A 15,339-nucleotide genomic window follows, 5' to 3' on the forward strand; every position below is an offset into this window, starting at 1 on the left:
AGGCTGGCGACCTGTTCAGGGTGTACCCTGCCTCTCGCCCTATGACAGCTGGGATAGGCTCCAGCCCCCCCGCGACCCTGACCAGGATAAGCGGAAGCGAATGGATGGATGGATGGATGGATGGAAACTGAAATCATAAAACATCACGATGACCCATCTTATCCTGTCTTAGTATAAATATAAGTCAGCTGTATGAATAAATGTTAGAAGGCATTTCATTAAGATTTACTTTAAAAAAGAAAAAACTTTTTAAAGTGGACTTATTATGCTCAGATCCAGCTCCATGCTTCACTCTTGAAGTCTGCTGCTTTGCATGATCCACAGCTCAGAGTCAGCCGTATTTATCTTGTCCTTAGTGCTGCCTCTCTTTATTTGGTCAGTTCATCTTTTTTTTTCCTGAAACAAGTAGTTAGCCCCGCCCCCTTTACAACACTTTTACTCTGATTGGCTGCCCCTTACAAACACACGGGCTACTTCTGCATACAGCCAGAGCTTTGATGACCATATTAGAGATTTCTGACATCATAACGAGCCAAAAACAGAAAAAACTGAGTGTTTAGAGCGGTCTGAAGTCTCAGCTTCTGGCTTACAGGGATTCAGTTCACAGTTCACATGCATCCATTGTCTTCGACTGATCTGGATCAGATCTGATCATTTTCTAAAATATATGGTCGAGAGTTTGTGATATGGACTTTTTGGAAGTGCTAAAAATAGAAATAATAGTGCGTAATTCTAGGTTTCTTTTGGTTCTTCATCGTGTGTTCAGACACAAAAACAGTTATTGCATTTAAAATAAAAAGTTATGCAGAAACCTGAGTATAAATAAACTGCTGTTATCTCGTACAGTTTATTGTGAGAGTTGTGTGATGTGCTTATTCACCTCTCCTTTGGTTTCCATTAACTGAGGTTAAAGGTTAGAAAAATGCAGGATTCAAGCTTCCCTGTAGAAACTCTGATCTGTGACCCAGAGTTGGTCCGTACTGACTAAATGTTGGATGATTGCTTCCTCCAGTAGAGCAGCTTTATCTCCAAACAGTGCGTTTGTGTTTCTGAACCTCCGACCAGCCGCTGTGTCTGTCTGTCACTGCCTGTCTCTGCTTTAGGTTACAGCGCTCACTACAGGCTGTAGACGGCACTGCACCGTTACTGCTTCCAACAAAACACGCAAAAAAGTGAATGTTGGCTTATTAATATTCTAATATTGTGTTTACGTTTTCCTCTTTACTGCATCAGGTAGGATTATACATAGTTATAAATCAGTACATGAGCAGCACACACACAGCTGTAGAATAAACAACCCTATAGAGGTGTGTGTGTGTGTGTGTGTGTGTGTGTGTGTGTGTGTGTGTGTGTGTGTGTGTGTGTGTGTGTGTGTGTGTGTGTGTGTGTGTGTTCGTTCCCTGGAGGATGAGTTTCTTGTAACCCAACTGTACTTCTTTGAGTCACGTAATCAGCACCATATGTTAGTCTGTGCTGTTAACACATCATCGGTCCTGCAGCAGACACCAGGAGGGGGAGCTGGTGCTTTATTGGTATTTTATATAAGAAAGAGGCCAATATTAATTATGTATGTCAAAATATGACTTTCATACACTTCCATATAACTAGTTTGACTTCTAATGTTGTAAAGTGGCTCCTCTTAGTGTAAATAAATGTATTTTTTGGGATCAGTCCACAGCACAGGCTTCTTTCTAGAGCCACCTAACTGAGGAACGGCCTCGCAGAAATGGAGGAGGTTTTTAGCATTAGACTCGACTGCAGCAGTGTGCACAGGATGCACACGACATGTGTTTTGATTTAGACTGAGGCAATGTGGGGCGTGCAAAAAGGCAACTGTTACTATATGGTAAATACAAAAAAAATACTGCCTATATTGTAAAAATTAATGTAAAAAGATGCATTAGCTGAACGAAGGGCTTCGTTCCTGCAGCGTTGAACCCATGACCGTACAGGTACCCAGCATGTGTCTCAGCGTCTTGTAAAAAAGCGTCTCGGGCTACAGCAGTGATCATAACTGGGCGGCCCAGCATCGCTGCCGTCTTAAACCAGGATTAGTTGTGTAACCAGAGTTTATCCCTCTCTCAGGCTGAGATTCGCACGGCTCTCCCTCAAGATACAAGCAGATTGTTGTGTCACACTGCTGCTAGCTTCTGTCTGTCTCTCGTCCCAGTTTCCTCTCTCCTCTTTCATGTCCTTCTGCTCTTCCTCTTTTTCTGCTCTTCCTTTCTCCCCCACGCAGTCTGGTTTTACAGACTTCACAGTTTATACACAGTCACTGAGTAGAAGAGTCTGGTCAGTCTGTCACTTCACGTTCATCAAACACTTCCACTCCTCCATAAATAAGGATGCAGTGCTGCTTGTTTTTGGAGGAGCAGGAGTGTTAAGACAAGGTCATAATCTTCACTTCTTCAGTCAGAAAATATTTACATCATTATTGGTGCAGAGCAGGCTGCATGTACCTGCAAAGAAACTATTTAGGTAAAAAAAAAGAGAGTTGAGTATCCCTGACCTGGTTGCTTGGGTGGGGTTTGCTGTTCTTAATCCTAAAAAAATTCCCCTGCAGATATTTGCTCAGTAATTACTTTCATCTGTAAATGCTGAGTTGTATCCCCGTGAGAATCAGGACAGACCCCTCCCTGCATTTTATGAAAAGTGGTGCAGTCACTGCACTGAGACGCACAATTCGAACATTTGATTAGATCCTGTTAAAGCCTCAGCACCACAGCGGCTCCTCGGTCAGAGCTAGGCTCGTGTTAGCTCAGGGTTCATTTTCAAACTTAATCTATGAATGAAAACTCACTGCAGCCTCCTTCAAAGTCACCCTCGCTTCCAGGAATAGAGATTAGGTTGCCAGCCTGGTGGGAAGGAAGCCATCAGTCAAGAATGGGAATAGCAACTGTAGCGCCCCCCGGTGGACACAGATGGAAGTGTCTCAGCCATCCCGTCTCTGTGTGTGTGTGTGTGTGTGTGTGTGTGTGTGTGTGTGTGTGTGTGTGTGTGTGTGTGTGTGTGTGTGTGTGTGTGTGTTAATAGCAAATCATGTAGTCTTGGAGACACTGGCTCTGAGTGGCTTTGAGGACTCATACAGAGAGACCACTGTATAGCAGCTGTATAAAAATGCATGCTGAAGGGGGGTTGAGGGGAAGGTGAAGTGCATTATGGGAAGTCCCCCTGAGACTATAGCAGCATAGCTAACTTTGACTATAAGCTTCATCAAAAAGGAAAGCTTGAATCCTAATCTTCAAGTTAGAGAGGACGTCTGTCTGCTGCACCAGACTGAGCTGAAGGCTGAGGGCTCTGCCTCCTGCTCTACAGCATCATCATAACGCTTACTGTCACAGTGTGCTGACCAGAAGGCCGCAGGTTCAATCCCTGGCTCCTCTAGTCCTGAGTGAGACACTGAACCACAACCCTGATGATCAGTGTGTGTGTGTGTGTGTGTGTGTGTGTGTGTGCGTGTTTATGGGTGAGTAAGGCTGCTTATAGTGTAAAATGTGCTTTGAGTCCATGCAGTCACAAAGCCTGTGAAGAAGCTGCCAGTTCAGTCTCTGCTGGTCTCATTTAGCTCACTCATTTGTTCTTTTACCAACATTAAAGTCTGTGTTTGTGTTTGTCACCGCGGTGACGCACACTTCCGGGTCTCCTGCCACAGATTCACCCCCTCAGCATCTGTTTATCCTCCTCAGTTGTTTGTCGGTGACATTTTGTGGGTTCACATCCATCCAGTGTTTCGGTGTAGTGAGTGCAGCTCGGTGATCCATCTGTGATTTGAAGATGAGTGGTCGTGTTCTGTGTCGTGATCGGTGGTTTAGCTGTGCAGCTGATTGACAGGAAATGTGGGGGGTGGGGGGGAGAAAGCGATTGGCCAATTGATTCCTAACGATACGTTTTTATTTTCTTCTTGAGGGTCACAGACGAACCTGAGAGAATCAGCAGATCTCCGGTCACAAGGTGAGTAAACCTGTTTTAACTGGTACAAGATCTAAGTTTCTAAAAGAAGCCGTTTCTGCACATGAACTCTGCAACACGTCCGAGCGCGCAGGAGGCAGGACACGTGATTCAGGGTTCAGTTTGTTCAGTTTTCACCAGTCATAGTCACGAGTTCACATGTGATGCAAACCTGCAGAAGCAACCCCTCGATATGCTAAGAGGTGTTTTTTTATATATATATTTGTCCATGAGACATGAAGTGCATGAAGATACTAAATGAAAGCACAGCAGTGTGAGTGTTTCAGCCACATTTGTCACCAAAGATCAGAGTTAAAGATACTTCACTGCATTTATTCTAAAGCTTATTATTAATTAAAGAAATTCTGCCAGCTTTATAAATGAAGCCTCAGTCTTTACTGCTACGTATAGATTAAGTTACTCAGCAGTATACAGAGAAATAGCCCCCGCTCCCGCAGTGTAATTACCTGCTCTGTTCCCACATGGGTGCTATAGCCCCTCATCGCTGGGTGCTGGCAGGTAAAGCCCCTTTAATATGTGGTCAGAAATTAATGCTCAGAGAAGAGAGAAGGATGACATTCATGAGACATGAGGAAATATTCAGAAATACTTTTGTCAGTAATCAAAAGCATGTTTAACCCCCGTCTGCACTGTTTCCAGCCCAGTTTCTCAGTATGATACTAAAGCTCGTGTGCACTCCCTCTCAGCCTCAGCTGCTGCAGCCCAGGCTCAGGTTAAAAACAGCAGGTAAACCCGCTGCACCAGGCTAACATTAGCTAACGGACCGCGGTGTGCTCGTAGATGCCGAGTGTGTCTCCATGTGGTAGATAATAGCACTGTGGTGTTGGACTAATGGAAAATACATGAGTTCATTGTTTCTAGGTATTTGCTGTTAGTTGTTGTGTTGCTCCAGAAAAACACGATGCTCAGATCCATCATTATAGACCATCACAGGAGAAGAAATGAAACCATTTTAATCAGAGGTTATTTGTATATCAGGTGTGAAAAAATGATGTTGATGTAGAAAACACACGTCTGTGTCGTAGGAAAGGACTCACAGTCCAGTAATGTAAGATAGTAATTCTCTTTCTCTCCTCCCCTCCCCCCTAACCACTCATGTTCTCACACAACCACACATTCATCCACTTGTCTTCACATCCATTTCTCCATCCATCGTCGTACATTTAAATCTCTTCTTCCTCGCCCTCCCCTCCTCCTCCTCCTTCTTCTTCTCTCCTTATTTTTCTGGCTTCACTTTTTCCCTCCCCTTAAAAACATTCCATCAATCTTCAACTTTTTTCCTTCTCTGTATAATTATCCCCACATTTTCTCCTCCATTTGCATCACCCCTCCTGTTCCTAACCTTTCCAGTCGCCATCTACCTGGGCATCAGAAAGCGGCCGAGCCCCGGACCCCCCGATGCGGCTGGGATGTGAGGGTGCGGAGCCCCCGTGACCCGGCCGAGTTGGTGCTAGCGTTGCGTGAGGCAGCACAGGGTTATGGCTGCCAGGTCCACCTGGCCGGGCCTTTCCTCCTGTCCTGCACCCACGGAGCAGCCGGTGCCCGTGTGGCCTTCGAGGCCGAGGTCTGCCAGCTGCCCAGCGGGCTGGGCCAGAGCAGCGGTGTGAGGTTCAAGCGCCTCTGGGGGGCACCGTTAGCCTTTAGAGACATCGCCACCAAAGTGTCCAAGGAGCTGGAGCTCTGAGGGCGACCGGAGGTGGGGCAGATTGAGAACACACAGGACAGGTTAAGGAATGAGGAGGGATGAAGAGGAGAAGGAAGAGAAGCCTCCTCCTCTTCACCCCTGGGCTCCACCTCAGCTGACGTGGCTAACGATGCCTCGCCTCCGGCCAAAGACCCTCCTCCTCTGATGCCACCAGTTACAGCCAGACAAACGGATACACAGATGTGGACAGGCCACCACGGCAGACTTATGATGACCCTTGACCTTGAAGCTGTCAGTGACCTACGATCCCTGCTTAACACCACCTCCATTAAGAAAATGAGCCCATGGAGTCAGACTTTTTCTGTTTTCTTATGATTTCATATTTGATGATGATGATGATGGGGACGGTGAGAATGATGGAGCGAATGATGGAGCTCGATAAGTTGTTGTTGTTGTTTGTTGACATTGTTATTCCTTTTGTATTTGTCATCATTCCTTTTTAAAGAGCTGCTATTTAAAGAAATGTTTTAATTTTTGTCTATTAAGTTTATTTTCTTTCTTTAGTGCTTTTAAAACGGGCAGACATTTGGCAGACGTCACATATTTTAGCGGGGGTGTAGTGCGACCTCCGGCCTTCAGAGGGAGACATGCAGAAATGCAAGGACGTTAAAGGCGTCGCAGAGTTTCTGCCCATCCAGTAACAAAAGCAGCGTTTCTGCTTATATTCGGGAGTCTGACGCGTTTGCACCTTTTCAGGTAAACTGCTCCTCGGCCCGGCGGGCTGAGACGGGCAAAGCTGATCGTTCACGCATTTGTGCTGCTCCTTAACAAACACACAACTTCACCAAATGTTTGTCCTTTAAAGTGCTACGTTCAGTGTGTTTGCGCTGGAAAAAATGAGTTTTACTACACAACAAGATGTCCCTGCATCCATGTAAGTTTAGTCCGTTTCTGAGCCATTTTATGTTACGTTTCGCTTCACATTACAGGCCAATCAGCGCGCATGATTGTGACACAAATACACAGTTTAAACATCAGTGTGTGGGAGTTTGCATCATCTATCAGCGAGGTCGCACAAAAACATCCCTGCCACCACCGAAGGCCCTCTCCTGAGCCAGTGTTTGGGTTTCTTTCCTACTGGGGAAACATGGCAGTGCAATACTGTGGAAGACCAGCCTTCCCTGAGTGGATAAAAGTGGCTCAAGCTACGCTTTACAGGTGCTTATACACTATAATTATGAATGCCATTTTCATTTTCTGCTAATAGAGCCTCAGAAGTCCTGCACACCGGTGCTTTACATGAGTAAAGTGTAAGTTTAATAAAACACATTTTGGCCCAGGCAATAAAAAAAAAAAAAAAATTCAAGAAAACTGTTAAGATTGGGTTTAACTTAAGTTTTTACTGTTCTGTTTTAATCCAATATGATAAAAATAATAAATAAAACTAAATATTTTTAAAAATCGACTTCCTTTTTTGCTAGCTCACGCGTGACCTGCTCAGGGTTTGGGTTTACAAAGGTTTTCAGCCAACAGAAGATGCTAACCTTTCAAATGAAGTCTTATACATTAACTGAGGAGCTACAGTTTTCCTGTTTCCTGCTTTTCCAGTGGGATGTTCCAACTATTCAAACTGGAGCACGTTAGCCAAACCCAAACCCTACTGCTAACCACAAACATGTTGAGCTGGTGGGTGCTGAGCGGTTAATAGCCCGATTGAGTTTACTTGCGCCCATTTTCCAAAAATGATGAGTCATATTTTTAGGAAAGGCAGTAATGTGCTCCCCAAGCGTGATCCCTGTAGCGTCTGCTGGTTTGGATTTAAATGGAGGAGCAGGCGGGCAGTTGGTGTGAAAGCACTACGGCCTGTTGCCATTGCTTTCATTGAGTGTAGTGCAGTACAGCCAAGAACCAAGACTTGAATAAGCACTGATTACGATTAACAGGGCTCCTTGTTTGCTTTTTTTTTTTTTAATGTTTTTTTTAATATTGCTGGATTGTTTTTGAAATTCAATGAGCACTTTTTTCCTTTTTTAGCCAGTTTTTCACTCTACTGTAACGGCTTTTTTTTTTTAATCCCATTTTCTTCTGTCTGTACTGATAATTTCTTAAAATACACGTTTTATCACACATTTAAAGCCTGCTACAAAGAATCCAAAAAACTGATTCTGAATGTGTTGTTGAATGCTCATATGGCTTCTTGACTTTTCATAGTAAAACCAGCTGTGATGTCATCAGGTTTCCAGGTAGATGTGCCACTTGGTTACGGTGACGTTACTGAAACCGAGTTAGAGGAAACTGAGGTACAGATGAAGTTTTTAACATTTACAAAGTACCAAATTTCAAATCAAACAACTCTGTGTGTGTGTGTGTGTGTGTGTGTGTGTGTGTGTGTGTGTGTGTGTGTGTGTGTGTGTGTGTGTGTGTGTGTGTCAGATATTACAGTGCTTTCTGTGCGACATCTTGACCAAACTGTAGACTTTACTCTCTGTGTACCAATCAGACTGCAGCGCTGCTGAGAGGTGTATGACTGTTGACCAATCAGATTTAAGTATCGCTGTACGAGGTTTATGACTGTTAACCAATCGGACTCCTGCCTCGTCACAGCTCGCGCCGCGCGCGTGTTGATGAGGCAGCAGTTTTAAAATGGGAATGTGACCTTGAATGACCTTTGATCATTAGTTTTTCTTTTATAAAAAAAAATACTTTACTGCTCATTAAAGATCAAAGCTACCAAAATTATACAAACACACAAATAGCGGCTCTGCTGAGTGCTGCGCTGATCACGTGTTGGTCCACGGACACCGATAACTCCAAAATGAAAAGGTTGCTGTTCGTCTGTTGTAACTCTTCAATGATAAGCAACTCTGACTTGTCTTTTTCAAGTTTGCAGCATCTGACAGAACAGCGATGGAAACGCTGGCTGTGATCCTCACTACAGGAAGTGATGTTTGAAAATGTGAAGCTGTGATTTAGGGCTAGTTTTGCATTTTGTTCTGTTTTTTCTTTTGTGTATAACGGAGCCTCACCCCCCACCCCCCCGGGGCCGTTCTGTAGATGCGGTTAGAGCCGCGCTTTAAGGCTACATTTCTGTTGTGTGGTGTGTTCAAAGCCGTCGCTGTTATCAGTAAAACTTAACTTATGGGCTGAAATGACAGAAATGATCGACCTGCAATCCTGCATGTCTCCTTGGAAATAATGTGTGACACGACAATAAAGAGTTTCAACCTCTGATTTTATGTCGTTTTTTTCCCCCGTGTTGAATTTAATGTGAATTATGCTCCTCAGTGAAATGAGAATATGAACATGGCTGTCTGTGCACCCATAAAGAAAACAGGACATAGCCAGAAAGCTTGATTGTCACATGGGGCATCGTTTAATAGTTCATTGTATTGTACAACCAAAAAAAAAAAAAAATTCCTTTGGTGTGTATACATAGCCACAGCCAGACTATGCATGGATTGATCCCAGGATGTTACCAAGAAGATGGGAAGAGAGATGATTAGAGTTTTGAGGAGCCAAAGAAAATGTAGGAAAGGAAAAGAGGAGCGATGATGACAGAAGTAAGAAAGGAAGGAGAGTAAAGAGGTGGAGTGTCTGTTCAGCAGAGAGTAGCCAGTCGGCCGAAACCAGTAAAATAACTTTACAACGTGGCTACCGCTTCATTTTTTATAAAATAAAAAAAAAAAACAACAAACACAGACAGTCGGTCAGTCTGTCCGCTTTACTTCTGGGCGGGGATCACGCCATCGATGGACTCTCCCTTCTCGAGCTTCTTCTCCATCTCAATCATCAGCTTGACACCATCGACCACCAGCTGGACCTGCTCCACCTCAGAGGAGCCAAGACGGTCAGCGTTGGAGATGTCGAACACACCGCCCACAGAGGCTGTGTCCACGCCGCCTGCGCGAAAAGAAGAGGACAATAGAGCCAGTGTCAGGAAGAGAAGAAGGAGGAGTTACCCCTCATCCACCGATATGCTGCAGAGGCACAGCTGGATGATGTGCATCCAGGCTCAGTGTTTCTGACACACACGTCGTCCTTCACTGAGGTGGATATTCATGCACTAACGTGTTTTCTGTACCTGTGCCACGCTTCTGCAGACGCAGCCTGGTCAGGATCTCCTCAAACTTGGGGTGTGTGCTGAGCTTGGGCAGCTTGACATGGACACCGCCACGCAGGCCGGTTCCCAGGTTGGAGGGGCAGGTCAGGATGTAGCCCAGATGCTGGTTCCACATGAAGCCGTGATTGTGCTTCTTGAAGATCTCCTCAATCTGAGCAGAGAGGAGGAAGTTGAAATAAAGAAATGAAGTATCGAACGGTTGTTTGAGAGCCCAGTAAGAATAAAATGACCATTAAAAAAAAGTCCTAATGGAAAACAAAAGCATGGTCTGTGCATTACCTTCTGCAGGCCAACGCAGAAGCGTCTGAAGACCTCCTTCATGTTGCCACCCTTCTGCATGGAGATGACACGCAGGTGATCCTCCTCGTTCACCCACACCAGGAAGGTCTTGTTATCGTTGTGCCTAAAGGAATAAAACCCGGTTCAGTTTTATGTGATCTGCAAGCAACGATAAAGTTCAAGAGCCAGTTTAGATGAGAAAAAATTGGGGATCCAGCCCCTGTGATCCTGATTCTCACCAGATGCCTCTGGCGTCAGGCCAGTCGCGGGCCATGCCAGCGCAGGTCAGCAGGGGGGACACAGGCTTGTCAAACAGGAAGTGATCTGCGATCAGCTGCTCCTGCTCGGCATCAGTCATGCCAACCAGGGGGTAATACTTCCCCTTGAACTCACCCTCCAGGCTGGCCAGGGCTGAGAGGGAACCGAAAAGGAGAAAAGTCAGTCTGTGAATGAAATCCTGAGTCTTATGTGTGAGTTATTCTTATATGTTTGACATGAGGCATTCACCCTCGATGGACAGCTTCTCGATGGCTCTGCGCTCTCCACGGCTGTTGTGGGGGGGCAGGGTGAATCCCTTGATGCTGCGGCCGGTACGGACACGGCTGGACAGCACATAGTTGGGGTCCAGGTCATCACCACCCTGCAGCACAGCAGAGACGTTATAATCATGTTATAGCTGTAGCTTTCACTCACAGGGCTGCAGCACCAACAAAGAAATGAAATGGAGTTATCTTCCAAGTTAGTCCAGTTTAAGTAAACCAGCAATTAGGGAATCAAGGCTGTTAACTGGGTGCTGATGTGGAATAAAGAGCAACACTCAAGCATCACGTGACTCTTCACCTTCAGGTTTTCAAAGTTCAGGTCGGTCCTGTGATTGTCGGTGGGCTTGTATCCACCATGACGATCGGAGATGACGGGGTCCAGCAGATCCTTGAAGACCTCGTAGGACTCCTCATCACCAGCAACGCAGCCCACAGTCATGATGAAGGGGTGACCTGGGGTCAAGAAGGGGATAAGACAGAGTTAACACGGCCATGTGTCAAGTTATTATCTGGAGCTAAAGAATATGAAAATTTTAATGTTTTTGCAGGAAATGTCTTTACTTTTAGCCTGTTTGGTCAAATCTGTTTGTGTAGCTGTTAACAGGGCTGGGATGTCTGCATTAGGGTTTAATCCCGGGATCCGGGATTCCCGGGAAATGCGATCAGAACCATTTCCCGTTTCCCGGGAAACGTTAGACGGGAAACCGGGAAAAAAGTCGCGCGCGTCGATTTGACTTTCAGAAAGAAAAGAAAGTTTCAGAATGTTAAATTTAAGGAAATATTGAGAGAAGGGTTCGTTTAATGCGAAAAGCATTACTCTTCATTTCAGGCACGTTCAGCCTCCGTTTAAGGCTTCAGCCTTCATCTCAAGCGTTTTAATAGAGGTATTACACAGTTGTACTTTTTTCCTCTTTAATTTGTTGAAATCGTAGGCAATGTGTTTACCCTAAGGTATTTTGTATTATATAATTTTATATTATATATTGTTATATTGCATTATATAGCCTATAAAATATGCCTGCCCTGAACAATAAAGAAATATCTGTTTAACTTCGAGTGTTTCTTCTCCTCGTTTGCAGCCGCTTACTAACAATCATGAATTAGGATACGGGCCTAATGTGTGAAGAAAGTATCATGAAATAGATTGCTTTAACATATTTCGCTTTTAAAATGGAGTTGAGTAAAATGTATATTTTTAGGCTATAAGGATTGGCCAGTTTTTCAAAAGACGATTCACAGCGAACCTACTTTAACCCTCAGACACGGTGTTATAAATTTGCTGTTGCCAGAATGGCAATGACCAAGTCGTAGTGCATTACTCGAGGCCCTGTGTTATGCCATATTATAGTGTAGTACGGTAGTTAACTTTTCAATGACTATTACAGCGTTCCACTGGTGGAGACATAGCGCAACAGATGTCGCCACGACAGCGTGGCTGAGCCTTTATCAATGCTGTGGAGATGAACCGTATTGTTTTGCACCAGCAGTTGTAAAATATCTTGGTATAATTCCATGTACAATGGAGGAATATTCGAATTATATTTGTTAAGGGAGTGTTGAGGAACGATACAACACCGCATAGCTCGATCACTCAAATGTCCAGATGTAGGTTTTATTGCGTTAATCAAGCGTTCCCAGGCCTCGGCTGGCCTGGGAACGCCTTGGGGTCCCTCCGGATGGGCTGGAGGAGGTGGCTGGGGAGAGGGAAGCTTGGGCTTCTCTGCTTAGGCTTCTGCCCCCGCGACCCGGCCCCAGATAAGCGGAAGAAAATGGATGGATGGATGGAAGCCGACGTTGCCCCCTACTGGGCATAACAGGACATAGCTGGAAAGCTACCTCTACAATATCACAATAGGTTAAGGCCGACACAGGCTACAGAAGGCCTAATTAAAATAAAAAAATAAATAAACTTTTTCCCGGGATTCCCGGGAAATGGCTCGTCATTTCCCGGGATTTGATTCATGTCATTTTCGGGAAAAATATTAAACCCTAGTCTGCATGACTGTTTGTATTGTTGCACTGTGTTATTGCACAGTTACACATTTAAAAATAAATAAATAAACATTGAAACTCATAAAAATGGAACTCAAACTAAAATTATAGAGACTAAAAACTTAATGGAAAATGCAAAACTAGCAGCAATGATAGTGATAACTCATGTTTGGCTGCAGGTAGTGCCTCGGTGCTGATGACTCTTACCAGGGTTGTCGACACCAGTCTGGGTGACATCGTCCAGGGTGAAGCCGCTGGGGGTGGACTTGCCTCTCAGCTTGGTGTAGACTTCCTTGGTCAGGCACTACAGCAGATGACACATGCAGGTCAGCCATGTGACACGCCTGTCTTTACAGGGAAATCTAAGGGATCCTGAACGTAGCACTAAATGCATTTTTGCTGCTCGTCTCTTAATAAAAACCTGAGCCCGCACGTGTGTCAGGTTTGCAGCCACGTTCAGACTGCGTCAGAGGACTGTCCGTACCTTTGCCATGTGGTTGTTGTGCTTGGACAGATCGGGGAACTCATCGTCCACCGAGAACTTCATCTTGTAGTCGTTGTGGCAGTTCTTCGTCATGGCTGCGGTTCGTACTCCGTCTGCCAGATGAGGCACAGAGGAGAAGGGGCTTTGGAGTTTTTGCTCTTTTATTATCATTCCATGCAGGGGCATGCAGTATTATCAGAATAATGTGACAGAAGCAGCCTTCAAAAGACAACTTTAATAGATTTAATAGAAATATATATCTGCCAAATATGGTTTGATGTTCATCTGAGAAAAGAAACTAGAAGCGATCCGAACAGAGCAGCGAATACTAGATTTCCAAGTTTTTCAAGTTTGAGTCTTCCTGTGAGGAGGAGAAGCTTTTTGATTCTGTCCAGCTTCCTCTTCCATCTTCATTTCTTGCTTTTTAATTTCTCCCTTCTCACTGCCTCATGTCCTCCTCGCTCCCTGTCAGCTGTGCTCTTCCCGTCTCTCTGACCATCCCATCACCTGTCTTCCCTCACAGCAAACATTATTAATAGCACGGTCATGCCACCTCCTGCCCTGTGACTTTCTGTCCCACCTCACTCCATTCAGCCTAACGGAAGGCCAAAGCCTGCATCAAGTCCTTTTCCTCAAAGGCAAAAACTGCAGAAAAATACAATATTCTTCATTATATTCAACATTATTCTATTCTACAGTATGTTTGACTTCTGTTATCTTATTTCATCTTTTGTTAGAAAGAAACTGAGCTCAGGAGCTTCAGTTGCTTCAGCAGGAAAGAAGCAAATGGCTTCTGCATGATTTCAATGAGAACACTGCCACAAAGTCTTTAAGTGAACCTAAATAGAAATTATTTTAATACAAGTTTTATAAATGCAAAAGCAAAACCCCACCAGTTTGCAGACAGCTGCTTTCCTTCAGCCCGAGCTCAGAAGCCAGTTGCTTCGGTTGTGGAGGTGCATTACACACATGATGACACCTGGTGCACTGAAAGGTCAAAGTCTGCATGCCTCACAAATGGCTCCACCAGCTCCATGACTATATCAAGCACTCCTAAATTATTCGGACATACCTCGAGCCTGTCCTGCAGACGTCAGCAACGCATGATAGATAGACGCAACTGTTGCAGTGACAGTACACCGCATGCCCTGTGCTGCTGCCCACATCCACCAGTGTCCCCGTCTTTCAAAGAAAGACCTGCTTCAGGCTGCGTTGTGCCTGATTAAAGTTTATTTTAGCACTTTTCCGAGACATAAATGCACGAGGAGAACACGTTTTCACAGCTCGGCGTTCATCAGGGCTTCAGTTTTCTGGTCACACTCTAAGACCAGTTTTGTTCTCAGAAGGTTTGGCCAGTTTCAAGTCCACATCAGAATAATTTCCTTTCATTTACCAAAAAAATCTAAAGAAAACATTGCATTGATTTTTTTTTTTTTACCTGCTCAGGAGGAAAGAAAGAAGCAACAGATCCCGGGATCAGATCCTATCCACCAAATGTAGGGGTCGCCCAGCTCTGCCAGGTGATGGACTTAAGTATTTATACTCAGAGCTCTGTTGCTATTGGCTGAAAGGGCTCGGGGTCACTGCTTTTGATTGGTCAGAAGGGGTTTTCTGTGCTCGGCTGAGTTTCTAAAAGGCAAGAACCAAGACCGCACAACACTGGAGACGAGGGGCGAGAGACGAGGCAACAGCTGCAGCGGGCGGACCAACCTTTCACCTTCTGTCTGCCCGTTTCATAGCAGCCTGCAGGGAAGGACACTGCAGGAAAACACGTTAATCTGCAAATATTTGTGTATACCTGCATGCAAAGTCATAAATACAGCAGGGAAATCTGACCCACACGTAGCCAGCGATTTAACCTTTCCCAGAGCAGCTGAATTTAGAGCAAAGGTACAAATGTTAAAATCCCAGACTTCGGTGTTTCTGCAGTTTAGTAAAATTATTTTGTAACTTTGTCCTTTAAAAGTCTTGTTTTATAAACAGCAATTAAAAATCTTGGAATGGGAAGAAATTCCTCAAATTCATCCCACCCAGCCTGTCTCAGCCTTCACGGTTAAAAAAAAAAAAGGAAGAGCATCCCTTTTTTATACATGATTTTAATAAACCAAACACTAAAGTATAATTCTATCATTTTTGTTGTGATCAGTGTGTTCTCCTTTTAAAAATAGGGTGCAGCCTGCTGTTGGTCGGGCATGGTGCAGTCAGAGTGGGTCGACTCTGGTGGGTCAGACATTCAGAGACTCTCTTCCTGTTTCATAAGTGTCCTCGGAGCAGAGTGACCGGAGAGCTGTGTGTTCTCACATTTGGG

At 44.7% G+C, this 15,339-nt stretch overlaps 2 protein-coding genes across 3 annotated transcripts in view; one reads left to right on the forward strand and one right to left on the reverse strand.

Annotated features, from left to right (window-relative positions):
• The window catches only part of mark4b (MAP/microtubule affinity-regulating kinase 4b), a 53,592-nt gene extending 44,747 nt beyond the window's left edge, over positions 1–8,845 (forward strand). The window contains exons 16-17 of one of the 2 annotated variants that reach the window (XM_030744508.1): positions 3,907–3,951; positions 5,320–8,845. In XM_030744508.1, coding sequence (XP_030600368.1) covers positions 3,907–3,951; positions 5,320–5,653 — 379 coding nt within the window. In that variant the 3' untranslated portion in view covers positions 5,654–8,845. The remainder of the gene's footprint in view (positions 1–3,906; positions 3,952–5,319) is intronic. The other variant, XM_030744509.1, reaches the window with a different exon arrangement.
• A 160-nt stretch (positions 8,846–9,005) lies between these two features.
• ckmb (creatine kinase, muscle b) lies at positions 9,006–14,543 on the reverse strand. Its single transcript, XM_030744511.1, has 9 exons — positions 14,470–14,543; positions 13,032–13,144; positions 12,755–12,851; positions 10,854–11,008; positions 10,521–10,653; positions 10,253–10,424; positions 10,014–10,137; positions 9,696–9,885; positions 9,006–9,514 (listed from the first exon to the last, which is right to left on the reverse strand). The coding sequence occupies exons 2-9, from the start codon at positions 13,122–13,124 to the stop codon at positions 9,336–9,338; spliced, it is 1,143 nt and encodes a 380-aa protein (XP_030600371.1). The 5' UTR covers positions 13,125–13,144; positions 14,470–14,543; the 3' UTR covers positions 9,006–9,335.
• Between the last annotated feature and the right edge of the window lie 796 nt (positions 14,544–15,339).

This window comes from Archocentrus centrarchus, chromosome 13, assembly GCF_007364275.1.
Source record: "Archocentrus centrarchus isolate MPI-CPG fArcCen1 chromosome 13, fArcCen1, whole genome shotgun sequence".
NCBI lineage: Eukaryota > Metazoa > Chordata > Actinopteri > Cichliformes > Cichlidae > Archocentrus > Archocentrus centrarchus.